Below are 19,295 nucleotides of genomic sequence, written 5' to 3'. Positions count from 1 at the left end.
TAAAATGTACTCACTGATACTTCCATCGGTTAACTAATCTTGTATTCTGAAATGATAACTTTCAGCAATTTCCAGGAGCTCAGGACTGTAGTGCCATTCTAACTTAGTTAGAATCTGCTTAAGTAATGTGTCCTTTGGCTTGACAGGAACAAGCAAATTTTTCAGTGTTTCATACACCTCAGGCCCTGCTTCAGTAAGAAAATAGCCCGTTTCCTTTGCCACACCACCGGTTATGGTTTTCATCATCGGGGACTTCGATGATAATATTTGCCGCTCCATATATGCTCTGAAACTTTCACGATCATGTTGAAACTCCCCCAAGTACCCTATTTTCCCATAGGCACTTTGGACTCTGGCAGTTCAGCCAAATGTGCTTGTAATTTATCATGGATTTGTAGCTGTTAATCAAAACAGCGAAGCTCGCAAAGTCTCTCTGTCAGATGGCTGAACCATCCACCAACAAAAATTTCAGCTACGTTATCCGATTGTCGTTTCCTTCGTCGGCAATGTTACATTTTCGGTACGACCTCACAAACACACAGGCTGAAAACTTCAGGAGCCAGTCACATGACTCGTTCCCTGTTTGTTTTTGTAAACAGCAATGGCTGCAATGCCACAGTAGTCCACTGGGTGGAGCGATATATATTACAACTCTTCTCCTCTCACTATCCCCCTCACTCTCCCCTTCACTCTCCCCTTCACTGACCCCGCTCACTGTCCCTCACTCTCCCTCTTCACTGTCCCTCACTCTCCCCCTCACTCTCCCCCCTCACTCTCCCCCTCACTCTCCCCCTCCCTATCCCTCACTCTCCCCCTCACTCTTACCCCTTACTTTCCCCCTCACTCTCCCCCTCACTCTCCCCCTCACTGTCCATCACTCTCCCCCTCACTCTCCCCCTCACTCTCCTCCCTCACTCTCTCCCCTCACTCTCCCCATTCACTCTCCCCCTCATTTTCCCCCTCAATCTCCCCATCACTTTCCCTTCTCATTCTCCCCCCTCACTCTTCCCCTCACTCTCTCCCTCACTGACCCCCCTCACTGTCCCTCAATCTCCCCTCTCACTCTCCCCTTCACTCTCCACCCTCACTGACCTCCTCACTCTTTGCCTCATTGACCCCCAAACTCTCCATCTCATAATCTCCCCCCCGCCCCACTGTCCCCCGGCACTCTTCCCCCCACACTCTCTCCACCACCCACACTCTTCCCCCCCTTCTTCTCCGCCCCCTTACTCTCCTCCCCCTCACTCTCCACCCCATCACACTCTCCTCCCCCTCACTCTCCTCCCCCTCACACTCTCCCCCCTCACTGACCCCCTCTCTCTCTGCCTCACTGACCCCTCACACTCTGCTCCTCACACTCTCCCCCCCACTTTCCTCCTGCACTCTTCCCCCCACACTCTCTCCCCCCATACACTTCCCCACCTCACTTTCCTCCTCCTCACACTCTTCCCCCCTCAGACTCGCTTACCCCTTACTCTCCTCCTCCTCACTCTCCTCCCCCTCGCACTCTCCTCCCCCTCACTCTCCTCCCCCTTACTCTCCTCCCCCTCCCCCTCCTCCCCCACACACTCTCCCCCCTCACACTCTCCTTCTCCCTCACTCTCCTCCCCATCACTCTCCTCCCCCCCACACTCTCCCCCTGCCCCATTCCCCCATGACACTCTCCCTCCCCCTCCATACTCTCCTCCCTCCCCCTCCCCACCGCCCCCACCCTCACTGTGATGTACCCTGACGATCAGCATCAAAATTATGACTTCACAAGGGTGGAGGACAGTGATTGGTTCTTCCAGATTAATAGAATCACTGGACAGCTAATAACTGATTTAAATTGCTTCTATTGCTGATTTTCTAATTTTAACTTAATTTATAATTATGGTCTATATTATTTAATTTTGTTTAATTATAATTAATCTTTATTATACTGATTTTATTATTGTATACTCCTTATTGTATTATTTACAATGTTATTTGAATTTTTTTTCTCAGTTTTTTTCGCCTGTGTCTATCTGCGTGCGCATTTTGGAGGCCGCTTCGGATGCAAGCCTTTAATCTCTTTTCTCTCTTTCCCTCAATAGTCAATATCTAATGTGCTGTAAAATTGTTGTGAAGCGCCGTGGGACATTTTACTACGTTAAAGGCGCTATATAAATAAACATTATTTTGATTATTATTACCCTCACTGTGACACACCCTCACTGTGATGTATTCTCATGGGATGTACTCTCACTGTGATGTACTCTCACTGTGATATACCCTCACGGTGATGTACTCTCACTGTGATATACCCTCACTGTGATGTATTCTCACTGTGATATACTCTCACTGTAATATACCGTCACTGTGATGTATTCTCACTGTGATGTACTCTCACTGTGATATACCCTCACTGTGATGTACTTTCACTGTGATATACCCTCGCTGTGAAATACCCTCACTGTGATGTACTCTAATGGGATGTACTCTCACTGTGATATACCCTCACTGTGATATACTCTCACTGTGATATACCCTCAGCCATGATCTTGTTGAATGGCGGAGCAGGCTCGAGGGGCTAGATGGCCTACTCCTGTTCCTAATTCTTATGTTCTTATGTTCTTACCCTCACTGTGATGTACTCTCACTGTGATGTACTCTCACTGTGATATACCCTCACTGTGATATACTCTCATGGGATGTACTCTCACTGTGATATACCCTCACTGTTATATACCCTCACTGTGATGTATTCTCACTGTGATATACTCTCACTGTGATGCACTCTCACTGTGATATACCCTCACTGTGATGTACCCTCACTGTGATATACTCTCATGGGATGTACTCTCACTGTGATGTATCCTCACTGTGATGTACCCTCACTGTGATATACCCTCACTGTGATGTACTCTCACTGTGATATACTCTCATAGATGTACTCTCGCTGTGATGTACCCTCGCTGTGATGTACTCTCACTGTCATATACCCTAACTGTGCTATACCCTCACTGTGATGTGATGTACTCTCGCTGTGATATACTGTTTTGGATCGATAATAATAGACCCAGGTTCGGCATCTGGATGAATGTTAAATAAGAGACAAGACAAATGAAGTAAAGATAAAACACCGTTTACTGAGAGAAAAGAAACATAATACAGTTTATGAAGAAAAGAGAAGTATGATAAGATGCAACACAGCCTTCGGCCCGTCGGGAACTCCACAACGACAGCTGGTCAGGAGCCTTGGGGGGTCCCGGCACCACTCGCGAATCACGGTCCAAGGTGAAGTTCAAAGAGCTACTGGACAGTTCCGTTCCTTTATACTATTGAACAAACATGGGTGCATGTGGCTTGTGGCCAATTCCTAATCAGTAAGGCCCCAGCTGTTCTTCCACAAAGCATGAGACCTCGAGACACCGACCGTCCCATAAACAATATGGTGTGCGCATCAAGGTCTCTCTCTCTTTCTCTCTCTGCATCAACATCATTCCACGAGGCATGAAGCAGAAAACACACGGTAAATGTCGGAATATCATAATTAACCCTATGTGATTAACCTTATACAATACAATCCACCCTTGAGATTTAGACATTCTAAGTAATATAATCGAGTTGAAGGCGTAATGCATCAGTTACACGTTGAGTATGTGCAAGCAATGCCCGCAATCTACACCAAAGAATACATATAAACAGTAATATCAGTAATAACACGACGAGTAAAACAACGATAGGATGTATTAACAGCTTCAAAGCGGCGGATGGTGTACCGTAAGTTCAGTGACCGTTGTCGCAACTCTGACCAAGGCACCTTCACTGTAACTCATAGCAACTTGCAGAGTATGAAGAGTATGCCCTCATTTGCTCAATTCGTCAGTGACCTTTTGGTTATCTTTTAGAAATTGAGCTAAACGAGTTAGGTCTACAGTGGGAGGAAGGTTAGCAATGCCTAGGACGGTGCGATGGCGCACAACATTTTTCCATCGTCCTAATCGATATGATCTTTTAGAATGAAGGTCATATATGGTATACATATCTTTAAAGCAAGCATTTAGAGGAGGATCTTTACGGGCGCCGTCAAGATAAATGGGATAGACACTAGTAATACAAACATGATTCTGTCCGATTTCATATAAAAGTTTATCATTGTACGGCACAAGTGTCCAAATACATGTTCCCGCTGTATGCTGTAAGGAGCATCTTGAGCTTGGTGAGTTCTATTGCTAGTATCAATCCATCCACCCTTGAACTCGGGTACCCACAATTAGTAACTTCTGCCCCTGTGTCTAGTAAAGCAACATCTCTTTGTATGTTCTCCCCCCGCCAATGTATCGTAATCGGAATGTGTGGCCTCAGGTCCCCGGGAGCTTGGGCTGATGTGGTTCTAACGGGGAGTACTCCCGGTTCCTGGCCACATCCCTAGTCGAGGGGATTACTAGCCTTCCACAGCTCTTCTACGTTGGGGTATAGAATAGTGGGAGGTGGTTTCTCCGCATCCGCAGACTTATCGCTATCCGACTTAGTCTCCCTTACCTCCCTCATTTCACCCTTCCCTGTTCTCGGGACGCAGTGTTGCTTCCGCATAGAATACATCGCTCCTGTTGGGATTCCATCAATTTTTTCCATGTGGACCCCTGTCTTCAGTAAAGCCGTGAACATGTCCCTCCACGTAATTCTTTTTTTTGTCTTTCCTGACGCTGTATCTTTCCCAGAGGTCGAACCTTGTCGCTAGTCCCGATCCCCCTCTACATTAGCCGTTCTCAACTCTCACACACTATCTTCTACATCCTCTAACTGTCCTAACAATAGGCAAGCGTGCCCCACCCGCTGCCCTTGTGCTGGTCCCAATAATGCGAGTAGCACACCCATCATCATAGGAGGGCCACTCTTCATCAGCCTGCTTCGCATTCCTGCCGTAAAGAGCTCCTGATCTGGCCCCCCATATGGTTGGTGATATAATCCACTCTGTGTTGCCATGTTGCGCAACTGTATCGCATCCTCCACCATAGTATTCCAAGGTTTTACCTCCCCTTCCCAATCAACGGCAGAGGGATATTTTTGCTGGACCCCGATAGTGACCATGTCCCATAGCGAACCTGTGCCCTGGACATTTCGTAGCACTGCTGTGATATGGTGGTCTGTAGTCATAGTCCCTATTTTTGTTAAGTATTATGCCTGATGCTCCCTGATCCCAAATCCGGGTTAGCCATTCTGACAATGATTCCCCGGGTTTTTGGCAAAATCGAGACCCTATTTGTTGTAACTCACTAGTGTGGTGAAGTCACGCACCCCTCTAGTGGTTACCGGCTGTTCCCCATCTTGCTGTTTCGTCTTATTTGTCATAAGGGGTCTAGCTTCCGTACTCGGAGCGTATGAGGGAGGATCTTTAGTTTCCTCCTGTTTTCCCCCCCCCTCCATCTGTCCACTCATATTCTGAGTCAGAGAAGTACCAGATGTCTCCGTCCCAACGAGTCGGATCCCAAGTGGGTCCAACTACCAATGCACGTACCTTTGACCGATCTATCTGTAATTTCATTTTATTTTGTACTGTTGCCAGACGGCATATTAAAGTTTCTGATTGTTCATTGACTTTATCCACCCGTTCTTGTGCACTGCAGACCGCTTCAGTCAGAGTCGAGTTTTGACTTTCCAAAACCTTAACAGCTGTTTTTAACTGTAGGTTTTCTGCCTCACTTTCCTTAAGTTGTTTACACATCGCCCTTAATGCTGTCAATAAAATCCATCCCATTTGTGGGGGACTACATTTCTCCTGTGGGAAGCCTGCTTCCTCCAGGAGAGACAGTACCGCGTGGGGTACGATTCCATCTTTGCTCTGTTCCAATAACTGCATATCCCAATGTTGCGGGGGTCCAAACCAAGCTAGCACATTGGCAAGAGAGCCAAAACCCTCATCCCTCGTGCTCCACCCTGGTATTCTATACTTCTCTCCCGCAGGAGGAGACTGCTTCTTGTCTTTTCTCTTAAACATTTTACCAGATCCTGCCGACCACGCCAAAATGTTTTGGATTGATAATAATAGACTCAGGTTCGGGATGTTAAATAAGAGACAAGACAAGTGAAGTGAAGATAAAACACCATTTACTGAGAGAAAAGAAACATAATCCAGTTTACGAAGAGAAGAAAAGTATGATAAGATGCAACAAAGCTCACAGCCTTCGGCCCTTTGGGAACTCCGCAACGACGGCTGGTCAGGAGCCTTGGGGGTCCCGGCACCGCTCGCGAATCATGGTCCAAGGTGAAGTTCAAAGAGCTACTGGACAGTTTTGTTCCTTTATACTGTTGAACAAACATGGGTGCATGTGGCTTATGGCCAACTCCTCATCTGTAAGGCCCCAACTGTTCTTCCACAAAGCATGAGACCTCGAGGTGCCGACCGTCCCATAAACAAGATGGTGTGCACATTCAAGGTCTCTCTCTCTCTGCATCAACAACATTCCACGAGGCATGAAGCAGAAAACACACTGTAAATGTCGGAATATCATAATTAACCCTATGTGATTAACCCTATACAATACATATACCCTCACTGTGGTATACCCTCACTGTGATATAATCTCACTGTGATATACACGCACTGTGATGTACACTCACTGTGATGTACTCTCACTGTGATATACACGCACTGTGATGTACCCTCACTGTGATATACACGCACTGTGATGTACACTCACTGTGATGTACTCTCACTGTGATATACACGCACTGTGATGTACCCTCACTGTGATATACACGCACTGTGATGTACCCTCACTGTGATATACACGCACTGTGATGTACTCTCACTGTGATGTACCCTCACTGTGATGTACTCTACTCTCGCTGCGATATACCCTCACTGTGATGTACTCTCACTGTGATGTACTCTCACTGTGATATACACGCACTGTGATGTACCCTCACTGTGATGTACTTTACTCTCGCTGTGATATACCCTCACTGTGATGTACCCTCACTGTGATGTACTCTACTTTCGCTGTGATATACCCTCACTGTGATGTATTCTACTCTCGCTGTGATATACCCTCACTGTGATGTACCCTCACTGTGATGTACTCTACTCTCGCTGTGATATACCCTCACTGTGATGTACTCTCGCTGTGATGTACTCTCACTGTGGTGTACTCTCACTGTGATATACCCTCACTGTGATCTACTCTCACTGTGATGGTACCCTCACTGTGATGTACTCTCACTGTGGTGTACTCTCACTGTGATGTACTCTCACTGTGATGTACTCTCACTCTGATGTACTCTCACTCTGATGTACTCTCACTGTGACACACCCTCACTGTGATGTACACTCACTGTGATGTACGCTCACTATGATGTACTCTCACTATGGTGTACTCTCACTGTGCTGTACTCTCACTGTGATGTACTCTCACTGTGACACACCCTCACTGTGATGTACTCTCACTGTGATGTACACTCACTGTGATGTACTCTCACTATGATGTACTCTTACTGTGATGTACTCTCGCTGTGATGTACACTCACTGTGATGTACTCTCACTATGATGTACTCTCACTGTGATGTACTCTCGCTGTGATGTACACTCTGATGTACATTCACTCTGATGTACTCTCACTGTGATATATCCTCACTGTGATGTACTCTTGCTGTGATGTAGACTCACTGTGATGTACACTCACTCTGATGTACACTCACTCTGATGTACACTCACTGTGATGTACTCTCACTGTGGGATGTACAGTCACTGTGATGTACACTCACTGTGATGTACTTTCACTATGATTTACTCTCACGGTGATGTACTCTCGCTGTGATGTACACTCACTCTGATGTACTCTCACTGTGATATCCCCTCACTGTGATGTACTCTCACTGTGGGATGTACACTCACTGTGATGTACACTCACTGTGATGTACACTCACTCTGATGTACACTCACTGTGATGTACACTCACTGTGATGTACGCTCACTATGATGGACTCTCTCTGTGATAAACATTTGTTATTCCAGGTTGAACGGGACAAGTTGAAATCTGAAGACAACGCCCTGCGGCTCTCGGCTCAGAAGGGACAGCTGGACCAGTCTCTCAGCGGTGCAGAAATGGATCTCGTGGAAACACAAAGGCAGATTCAGGAGCTGCAGGTCAGCACTAGTTTAAACCGGCCACAGGTATTTAATAACCTGAATGGAAGCAGTCCATGCATTCTCTTGCAAATTGTTTGCCATCCGTACTCATTTAATTTGTGAGCAACTGCAATCAGGTTGAGATGGCACGAAATCAGGGCCAGGTATCTCAGCACAAAAACAAATATCAAAGCAACGCTTCTCCCTCCTGTCTCTTTGCCCCACTTTACTCCTCTAACACTGGTCTTCTTCTCGCTCCCTTGCCCCATCTTGTCCTCTGGAACACTGGAACATAGGAATGTGCGTAGTCCATTCAACCCCTTGAGCCTGTTCCACTATTCAATTCGATCATGGCTGATTTGTATCTTAACTCCATTTACCCACCTTGGTTCTATATCCCTAATACCCTTGTCTAAGGAAAAACAACCAATCTCAGTCTTGAACTGTTCAATTGTCCCAGCATCCACAGCCTTTTGGGGGAGGGAGCTCAATATTCCCATTGCCCTTTGTGTGAAGAAGTGCTTCCTGGCATCACCCCTGAATGGCCTGGCTCTTATATTAAGGCTATGTCCCTTGTTCTGGACTCACCCACCAGAGGAAATAGTTACTCTCTATCTACATTTTATCATTTTAAACCCCTCAACACAATCACCCCTCAACCTTGTAACTCAAGGGAATATAAACCAGGTTTATGTATTCCGGTGAATCTGTGCTGCATCCGTTCCAAGGACAATATGTCGTTCCTGACGTGGATGGTCTTCTCCTCGCTCGCCCTCCTCTATCACTGGTCTCCTCGCTCCCTCGCTCCCCCCACTCCTCTATCACTGGTCTCCTCCCTCCCTCGCTCCCCCCACTCCTCTATCACTGGTCTCCTCGCTCCCTCGCTCTCCCCACTCCTCTATCACTGGTCTCCTCGCTCCCTCGCTCCCCCCACTCCTCTATCATTGGTCTCCTCCCTCCCTCGCTCCCTCCACTCCTCTATCACTGGTCTCCTCCCTCCCTCGCTCCCTCCACTCCTCTATCATTGGTCTCCTCCCTCCCTCGCTCCCTTCACTCCTCTATCACTGGTCTCCTCGCTCCCTCGCTCCCCCCACTCCTCTATCATTGGTCTCCTCCCTCCCTCGCTCCCTCCACTCCTCTATCACTGGTCTCCTCGCTCCCTCGCTCCCCCCACTCCTCTATCATTGGTCTCCTCGCTCCCCCCACTCCTCTATCACTGGTCTCCTCGCTCCCTCGCTCCCCCCACTCCTCTATCACTGGTCTCCTCGCTCCCTCGCTCCCCCCACTCCTCTATCACTGGTCTCCTCGCTCCCTCGCTCTCCCCACTCCTCTATCACTGGTCTCCTCGCTCCCTCGCTCGCCCTCCTCTATCATTGGTCTCCTCCCTCCCTCGCTCCCTCCACTCCTCTATCACTGGTCTCCTCGCTCCCTCGCTCCCCCCACTCCTCTATCATTGGTCTCCTCCCTCCCTCGCTCCCTCCACTCCTCTATCACTGGTCTCCTCGCTCCCTCGCTCCCCCCACTCCTCTATCACTGGTCTCCTCGCTCCCTCGCTCCCTCCACTCCTCTATCACTGGTCTCCTCGCTCCCTCGCTCCCTCCACTCCTCTATCATTGGTCTCCTCCCTCCCTCGCTCCCTCCACTCCTCTATCACTGGTCTCCTCCCTCCCTCGCTCCCTCCACTCCTCTATCACTGGTCTCCTCCCTCCCTCGCTCCCTCCACTCCTCTATCACTGGTCTCCTCGCTCCCTCGCTCCCCCCACTCCTCTATCATTGGTCTCCTCCCTCCCTCGCTCCCTCCACTCCTCTATCACTGGTCTCCTCGCTCCCTTGCTCCCCCCACTCCTCTATCATTGGTCTCCTCCCTCCCTCGCTCCCTTCACTCCTCTATCACTGGTCTCCTCGCTCCCTCGCTCCCCCCACTCCTCTATCATTGGTCTCCTCGCTCCCTCGCTCCCCCCACTCCTCTATCACTGGTCTCCTCGCTCCCTCGCTCCCCCCACTCCTCTATCACTGGTCTCCTCGCTCCCTCGCTCCCCCCACTCCTCTATCACTGGTCTCCTCGCTCCCTCGCTCTCCCCACTCCTCTATCACTGGTCTCCTCGCTCCCTCGCTCGCCCTCCTCTATCATTGGTCTCCTCCCTCCCTCGCTCCCTCCACTCCTCTATCACTGGTCTCCTCGCTCCCTCGCTCCCCCCACTCCTCTATCATTGGTCTCCTCCCTCCCTCGCTCCCTCCACTCCTCTATCACTGGTCTCCTCGCTCCCTCGCTCCCCCCACTCCTCTATCACTGGTCTCCTCGCTCCCTCGCTCCCTCCACTCCTCTATCACTGGTCTCCTCGCTCCCTCGCTCCCTCCACTCCTCTATCATTGGTCTCCTCCCTCCCTCGCTCCCTCCACTCCTCTATCACTGGTCTCCTCCCTCCCTCGCTCCCTCCACTCCTCTATCACTGGTCTCCTCCCTCCCTCGCTCCCTCCACTCCTCTATCACTGGTCTCCTCGCTCCCTCGCTCCCCCCACTCCTCTATCATTGGTCTCCTCCCTCCCTCGCTCCCTCCACTCCTCTATCACTGGTCTCCTCGCTCCCTTGCTCCCCCCACTCCTCTATCATTGGTCTCCTCCCTCCCTCGCTCCCTCCACTCCTCTATCACTGGTCTCCTCGCTCCCTTGCTCCCCCCACTCCTCTATCATTGGTCTCCTCCCTCCCTCGCTCCCTCCACTCCTCTATCACTGGTCTCCTTGCTCCCTCGCTCCCTCCACTCCTCTATCACTGGTCTCCTCGCTCCCTTGCTCCCCCCACTCCTCTATCATTGGTCTCCTCGCTCCCTCGCTCTCCCCACTCCTCTATCACTGGTCTCCTCGCTCCCTCGCTCTCCCCACTCCTCTATCACTGGTCTCCTCGCTCGCCCTCCTCTATCACTGGTCTCCTCGCTCCCTTGCTCCCCCCACTCCTCTATCATTGGTCTCCTCCCTCGCTCCCTCCACTCCTCTATCACTGGTCTCCTTGCTCCCTCGCTCCCTCCACTCCTCTATCACTGGTCTCCTCACTCCCTCGCTCCCTCCACTCCTCTATCATTGGTCTCCTCCCTCGCTCCCTCCACTCCTCTATCACTGGTCTCCTCGCTCCCTCGCTCCCCCCACTCCTCTATCACTGGTCTCCTCACTCCCTCGCTCCCTCCACTCTTCTATCACTGGTCTCCTCACTCCCTCGCTCCCCTCACTCCTCTATCACTGGTCTCCTCACTCCCTCGCTCCCCTCACTCCTCTAGCACTGGTCTCCTCGCTCCCTCGCTCCCTCCAATCCTCTATCACTGGTCTCCTCGCTCTCTCACTCCCCTAACTCCTCTATCACTGGTCTCCTCACTCCTTCGCTCTCCCCACTCCTCTATCACTGGTCTCCTCGCTCCCTCGCTCCCCCCACTCCTCTATCACTGGTCCCCTCACTCCCTCTCTCGCCCCACTCCTCTATCACTGGTCTCCTCACTCCCTCTCTCGTCCCACTCCTCTATCACTGGTCTCCTCACTCCCACTCTCCCCCCACTCCTCTATCACTGGTCTCCTCGCTCCCCCCACTCCTCTATCACTGGTCTCCTCGCTCCCTCCACTAGCTCTGGGCTCCTCCTCACCCATTTCCCCCCTCTACTCTTTGCTTTAAGAGGTTAGGGACAGCAACCTATTCTGAGAGAACCCTGTCTTCTCTTCAACTATCTCAGGGCGATTATTTTAAAGGCCTGCTTTCTCTTTGAATGATTGACTGTGGCTCTGTCAGTGCTTCGTACTTCAGATTGCTTTCTGCCCGCACCGTTGTTTAGCTGTGTTTAAATGGGACACAAAGAGCTCTGTATGATTCCCCTTTATGGGGAGGCCCTGCGGTCATGAAAGCTAGTTAGTTTTTTTTTCCATCTCCCTTTCTAGTGCAGTCGCTGGTTTGGAACTCAGCCTCAATCCTTATAGTTAGCGTATATTTTCCTTTATGTAACGTTCTATTCCCTGAACGGGATTCCTTCATCAAGCTCATCTCTGCCAATGTTTACATTTAATGGTGAGCTCTGTTCTGGTTTCATCCATGGTACAGCGAGTAGTCCTGAGTCTCCTGTGTGGTTACATCAGTAAATGCCGCGTGTGGCATCAGAGGTATCATATAGGGCCAGATTTTGCTGTCAAAATAAGAACATAAGAAATAGAAGCAGAATTAGGCCATTAGGCCCATCGATCCTCTCTGCCATTCAATAAGATCATGGCTGATCTGATCATGGACTCTTCCATTTCCCTGCCCGCTCCCCATATCCCTTTACTCCCTTATCGCTCAAAAATCTGTTTATCTCCGCCTTAAGTATATTCAATGACCCAGCCTCCACAGCTTTCTGGGGCAGAGAATTTCATAGATTTACAACCCTCTGAGAGAAGAAATTCCTCCTCATCTCAGTTTTAAATGTGTGACCCCTTATTCTGAGACTATGTCCACTAGTTTTAGTTTCCCCTATGAGTGGAAATATCCTCTCTGCATCCACCTTGTTGAGCCCCCTCATAATCTTATATGTTTTGATAAGTTCATCTCTCATTCTTCTGAACTCCAATGTATACAGGCCCAACCTACTCAACCTATCTTCATAAGTCAACCCCCTCATCTCCAGAATCAACCGAGTGAACCTTCTCTGAACAGCCTCCAATACAAGTATATCCTTTCGTAAATACGGAAACCAAAACTGTACCCATTACTCTAGGTGTGGCCTCACCAGTACCCTGTACAGTTGTAGCAGGACTTTTCTGCTTTTATACTCTATCCCCCTTGCAATAAAGGCCAACATTCCATTTGCCTTCCTGATTACTTGCTGTACCTACATACTAACTTTTTGTGTTTCATGCACAAGGACTCCCAGGTCCCTCTGTACTGCAACACTTTGCAATTTTTCTCCATTTAAATTGTAATTTGCTTTTCTAATTTTTCTGCCAAAGTGGATAACCTCACATTTTCCCACAATACTCCATCTGCCAGATTTTTGCTCACTCACTTAGCCTGTCTATATCCATTTGCAGATTTTTTGTGTTCACACAATTTTCTTTCCCACCCATCTTTGCACCATCAGTAAACTTGGCTACATTACACTCGGTCCCTTCCTCCATTTCATTAATATAGATTGTAAATAGTTGAGGACCCAGCACCGAACCCTGCGACACCCCACTAGTTACTGTTTGACAACCGGAAAATGACCCATTTATCCCGACTCTCTGTTTTCTGTTAGTTAGCCAATCCTCTGTCCATGCTAATATATTACCCCCAACCCCGTGAACTTTTAAAATAACAGTGAGTCTAATGGCGCTGCCATTATTTATGCACATATGGTACAGCAACTTCAGGCGTGGGGCAGATGCGTGGTTAAAGACGGGTATCTAAAGGTTGGTGCCTGAGTTGAGCCATTCCCCAACATTAGTTTTGTGAATATGGCATTTTCAATGCCTGCCTCACCATTGAAATAAACCAAATGATGTGAAGTTGCTGTATTTGCGCGATAGATATGAACTGTACTCACCACAGAAAGTTAAGTCAGGTCATTTCAAGTGTAAGTACCCTTTTAACAATGTAAAAAGTGGTAATTACTGTCAACCAACCTCACTGACACTAAAAATTAACTATTACAATTGTGGCATCTCATTCTTTCCGATATTAATTGTTGTTGGAGATTTTTAAAATGTTTAATTTTAAATTAAATTTTTTTTTAAACTTTTCCTTTCTGTCTCTTTTGCGTTCTCTCTTAATCCAAGCTTTCTTTCCCTCTCTTTATTTCTCTTTCTGTACCTAATTTGACATTGAATTCACCCACTCTAATTTACACTTCCTTCTCAGTCCTTGCGCTGATTGGTTAAGGAGATACACCGTTGCTTTTCCTGTTCACTCAGGTCCCAGATGCTGTGTTTCTCTCGCTGCGATGTTATCAGCTCGCACTGTCAGCAAATTGCCACGCAAAACATGTTAAAACCTAAACGTGTAAGAGCAAGTCTAGCTAACGGCCGATGTCGTTATATGCCCTGCTGCAGCAAAGTCTGGCCCACTATGTTTGCCCAAATATGGACAAGCGTATTATATGAGAGATAAGCCGAAGATGCTTTGCCGCTTTCCCTCAATCAGAGCAGCCCTTTAAAATCTCAAAAAGAGCACTGCAGCCCAGAGTGACGCTGATTGCTAAGCTGACAATGGATGTTCCTGGTGCCCAGCGTTGGAAGGGCATAGATGACAGGTAGCACATCACATGATGTCATTTCATCATCTGCCGTGTACTATAATACACTTGCTCATCCTCACTTCCAGTGAGGAATCACAAGTAGTGGCAGGGATCCCATTTAATAGCTTCCCACCCAATTCTCCAGCCCAGCCCACCTATATTACGTTGGTTTACTCCTAATAGGTGGATACAAGAACCGGGTGGATATAGCGGCAGCTACAAAGATTCCTCCTTTCGAAGACTACACCTGATCAATTCAACTAAGCTGGGCATGAGATCAAATTCCTTCTGCATTGTTAAGTAAAAGGCTCTTGTGACGAATGAGAGCCTGGAGTTGATTTGTTGGCCTCTTAAATTAAACTATGCTTTACTCTTTCAACGGACCTGACTGAAGAACTTAAGGCAACTTCTGGCCACCTCCTGTGCCTGTCCCTTTCCCTGGTTTCTGACTCTGCTGGATTGAAAGGATGCCTGATGTATTCTCGCTCTGCCTGCCAATTTGAGAGCCTAAGATTTTCTGATCGGGAATGTCCATTTCCAGTTGGAAAATTGGATGAGAATCAGTTAATCCAGATCTCCTCCCGTTTTGACTCTCCAATCAGGGGTAGACTCGGCAAGAGAAGCACCTTGCCAGTTTAGTGGGTGGATTCAAGTAACAGAGTAAACGGTGAGGGCTTGACATTCTAGCTGTGAATTTCCTCGGACTTTCTGCTGCTGCCCTGTCTTTGATGGAACTGCAGCCTAGATTCAGATGGAATTTTGGGGGGGGCGGGGGGGCGGTGGCAGGAGCAGATATGCAGAACGGACATCCAACAATGTTATGCAAAGCTTTATTAAACTGTTTTAAATAAAAATCTGGTTTTGCCGTGATTCAAGGTTACAGGAATAATTATGAATGGATGGTCAAACACGCTATGCAATATTAGGATTCTTGTGCTCTTGAAAGAGCAGGAACATTAGCACTTTGGGACGTCTTGAGATCGTGAAAGCTGCTATATAAATTCAAGTCTTTCGTCATTAAATGTGAGGCTGAATAAAGTAGATTATAATGTCAGCGAGCTCTGCTGGACTACCATCAGTACCAGGGAGATGTTTCAATGTCCTTGGGGGTGGGGGGAGGTGGCTTGCCTTCCTCAGAGGGGTGCCCAAGTTGCTGTGAGTTGAAACTCCCATTGTTGCTCTTCTCATAAGAACATAAGAATTAGGAACAGGAGTAGGCCATCTAGCCCCTCGAGCCTGCTCCGCCATTGAACAAGATCATGGCTGACCTGGCCGTGGACTCAGCTCCACTTACCCGCCCGCTCCCCGTAACCCTTAATTCCCTTATTGGTTAAAAATCTATCTATCTGTGATTTGAATACATTCAATGAGCTAGCCTCAACTGCTTCCTTAGGCAGAGAATTCCACAGATTCACAACCCTCTGGGAGAAGAAATTCCTTCTCAACTCGGTTTTAAATTGGCTACCCCATATTTTGAGGCTGTGCCCCCTGGTTCTAGTCTCCCCGACCAGTGGAAACAACCTCTCTGCCTCTATCTTGTCTATCCCTTTCATTATTTTAAATGGTTCTATAAGATCACCCCTCATTCTTCTGAACTCCAACGAGTAAAGACCCAGTCTACTCAATCTATCATCATAAGGTAACCCCGTCATCTCCGGAATCAGCCGAGTGAATCATCTCTGTACCCCCTCCAAAGCCAGTATATCCTTCCTTAAGTAAGGTGACCAAAACTGCACGCAGTACTCCAGGTGCGGCCTCACCAATACCCTATACAGTTGCAGCAGGACCTCTCTGCTTTTGTACTCCATCCCTCTCGCAATGAAGGCCAACATTTACATGTACGAAAGCTTCATGTGATCATTCTAAATCTCTACGTTATTTTAAGGGGAGCGCAAGCCGATTTCACTTTAATGCTTAATTTAACTTATGGGAAAAGGAATTTGGCTCGAGTGCATTGAAGGGGTGATCTTGCTATTAGCATGGAGCTTCACCAGAATCCGTGCTCACCTAACAGTGGAACCTCATGAAATGCCCTCTCACGTGTTCTCACTGCCAGCTTCTAACTTATATGTTGCAAAGAATGAGCTCGGGCTTGTTCTTTCTTATTCTTTCATACATTACTTCAGTGACTACACTTCAAAAGTACTTAATTGGCTGTAAAGTGCTTTGAGAGGTCCTGAGGTTGTGAAAGGTGCTATATAAATACAGGTATAAGTCTTGCTTTCTTTTCTCTACATCCCTATCTTCTCGTGGACCCGCAGTGCAGCAGCCCCAGCAGCCGAGAGCAGGAAGCCCATCCCTGTATCCCAGTCTGGGTTTCAGGACATATCACGGAATGCTTTGGCCGTGGTTGATTGGGTTGGCCTCCTTTTTTTGACAGGGTCTGACAACCGAGATGGAGCGGAGCCACGGCCAGAGACTGATTGAGCTGACGACCCGACACCATCAGGAGCTAGAGATGGAAACAGAGCGCCTGCGGAGTGCTCACCAGCAGGCCGAGAGGACCATGGAGGCCAGGGAACGGACCAATCAGCAGCGTGTGAAAGGACTGGAGGAACAGGTAGATGCCTGGTTTGCTCTGGCACTTTATCCTCCTCTGTGGGCACAAGACCTGATCGCTGAGACATAGCAGGGTTTGGTAGGGGTTTAAAATTATGGAAAGAATAGGCGAGGTAAACACAGACACATCATTTCCATTGACAGACATATTGAAGACAAGAGGCCGAGATCTCCAGATAAGAACAGGGTAAGCAAAGCGGTGAGATTAGAGGGTGTTTATTCACACAAAGAGTTATTGGAATGTGAAATGTTTAGCCACAAGTGGTGAACAATTCCAGCATTCAGAGAAGTATTGGATAATTACTGAACAAGAACATAAAAGAAAAATGGGGACTATAGGAAAATGGTATTAGTTTGGAGAGTGGTGGCAAGAAAATAAGTGGAACTGTGTGACATCAGCCCCTAAAAGGGGCCTAAATTCAGTGCAGAGAAGACGAGCCGAGTGGCCTCCTGAGCTAAACTTTCGATGTATCTAGGTTTCTAAAAATAAGTCTGCTGCCTTATTTCCTGCTCTCTCGCAAAACCCATGTATTTAAACATTTGTTTACTATTGGCAGGAATCAGCTGTTTTCATACTGAAATCTGCTGCTATTTGAGGAAGCCTTTTGCCTCCACTTGAGTTGGTTGACTGTGTGGTGTATCTGCAGCAGTAAGGAACACGACAATTGGAGTCAACATTCCTGGGTTAGGAAAGCGGGTGCGGGAATTATCCAGCATTCCCTGATCACTGTTCAGCGTCACTGTGCTGTAGATTCCAAATGAGGACAGGATCAGGCTCAACTGTAGTGCCTGCCCTGCCTCACGATCAAGGCCGACATGAATGGGCATTTGGGGAAAGTAAAAGATGGCAGCATGCATTCAGGGGCCTAGCCCTCAACAAGGGATAGTATTGGCAGCAAAAAAATCTATGAGACCATGCAGGAATATGCAAAGAAATAGAATTTAATGCTGAAAGTTTTAGCAAAGTTTCCTTGAGTCTTGAAATTCAATTTAGAGCAGTCAGGTCTAGGAGTTGCCATAGCGACAGGACCCCAGCTGCCAGGGGGTTCAGATTGAAGGCGAGTCTTAACCCATCAAAAGGTGTTTTGATTTAGCCAAGAGGCAAGAGTCAAGATGAATTCACAAAGAGTGTCTATTCAGCAGATTTTGTTGGGGTGCCACACTAAACCAACTCATCGGGTGACCCGTGTGCTTTGCTTGTTTAGGTGGCCACCCTGCAGGAGCAGTTGGATCAGGAGATGAGGAGAAGACAGGCCTACATTGCTCAAATGCTCAGGTCAGGCAAGTAGCGACCGGGGCCAGACCACACGCCTTTGTGCTGCACAGATGGTTCCAGCTTGCATCCAGTGGACATGAGGGAGTTACTGCAAGTCAGAATATGAATACTCACAACAAAGCTTCTAACTGAATGAGCGTTTTGTGACCATTCTCCACAACACGATGGTCTGTGAAACCTTTTGTTTGCACTGCATAATGCAAAATGATTGACCTTTCAGAAAACTCACCCTCCTCTTCTCCAACCAACACTAAACGTGCACCAATGTGTAAAGGAGTAGTCCTTACATTGAAATGCAGGCGTTGGTCATAAGGTCTCGCTGATGTCCTCGATTTGTTCCAGCTCACCCTGTGTGAGTACCAGCGGGTACACCGAACCCCACAGCAACTGCAAACATTCCTGCTCCTTCTTACATATAACTTCAATACTGTGAAAAGACTGATATCTTGAAACTCCCACTTGGGAACCATCTGAAACCTCCCCAGTAAATGTCAACCTCTGCCTCTGTCAGGCCAGAGACTCTTTACGTTCTTAACACGGCATTTTCCAGGTGGCAACTTTATTCTGTTGTCCCATTCGTTCACTTTACTAACCATGGGTGAACTCTTGAAATCCAATGGCATTTAAAGGGGAAGGGAGGGCTCAGGGGAGTACGTAATAATATACTCAACAGAATTGTAACATTCTTAAATTTTATACAAGACACTCAATTTGGATCTTTGCAAGCCTGCTCTGTTGGCGTCATTATTGAGAGCTTCCCTATGTGTCCCAGAACAGCTCCGTTGGAAGTTCCTGAGCTGGCACTTTGGATCAGGCCGAGAGTCACGGGGTCCATTGAAACCGTGGTGACAGCTGGCTGTGCAGCATCTGTCGTCAGGGTGACCCCTAGAACCTCACAGCTCAGGAGAAAATGCTTAGGCCAGTCTAAAATCACAGCCCCTTGTCACAGAGCCACTCCAAGAGGCACACATCAGAGCCAGCAGTGACTACAAATGTTCCCGTTCCTTCTTACTGGGGCAGCCTAGCAGCGAATGAGTGTGTAGCTGAGCCACGCTCACCGGAGGATCTCAGGCTTGATCTGTGATTTGTGCTAGGTAGCTGATCTCAGCTTGGGTGGCAACAGCAGCATAATTATCCTCAATACCT

At 48.1% G+C, this 19,295-nt stretch overlaps 1 protein-coding gene across 1 annotated transcript in view; it reads left to right on the top strand.

Annotated features, from left to right (window-relative positions):
* crocc2 (ciliary rootlet coiled-coil, rootletin family member 2) overlaps nucleotides 1-18,504 on the top strand; it is a 367,498-nt gene extending 348,994 nt beyond the window's left edge. The window contains exons 35-37 of the mRNA XM_070882196.1: nucleotides 7,980-8,111; nucleotides 16,695-16,874; nucleotides 18,079-18,504. Coding sequence (XP_070738297.1) covers nucleotides 7,980-8,111; nucleotides 16,695-16,874; nucleotides 18,079-18,162 — 396 coding nt within the window. The 3' untranslated portion in view covers nucleotides 18,163-18,504. The remainder of the gene's footprint in view (nucleotides 1-7,979; nucleotides 8,112-16,694; nucleotides 16,875-18,078) is intronic.
* The last annotated feature ends 791 nt before the right edge of the window (nucleotides 18,505-19,295 follow it).

The sequence above is a fragment of the Pristiophorus japonicus genome, chromosome 6, assembly GCF_044704955.1.
Source record: "Pristiophorus japonicus isolate sPriJap1 chromosome 6, sPriJap1.hap1, whole genome shotgun sequence".
Classification (NCBI taxonomy): Eukaryota; Metazoa; Chordata; class Chondrichthyes; family Pristiophoridae; genus Pristiophorus; species Pristiophorus japonicus.
Note: the sequence above shows the minus strand (reverse complement) of the source record. Positions and strands in the feature narration are given on the sequence as shown.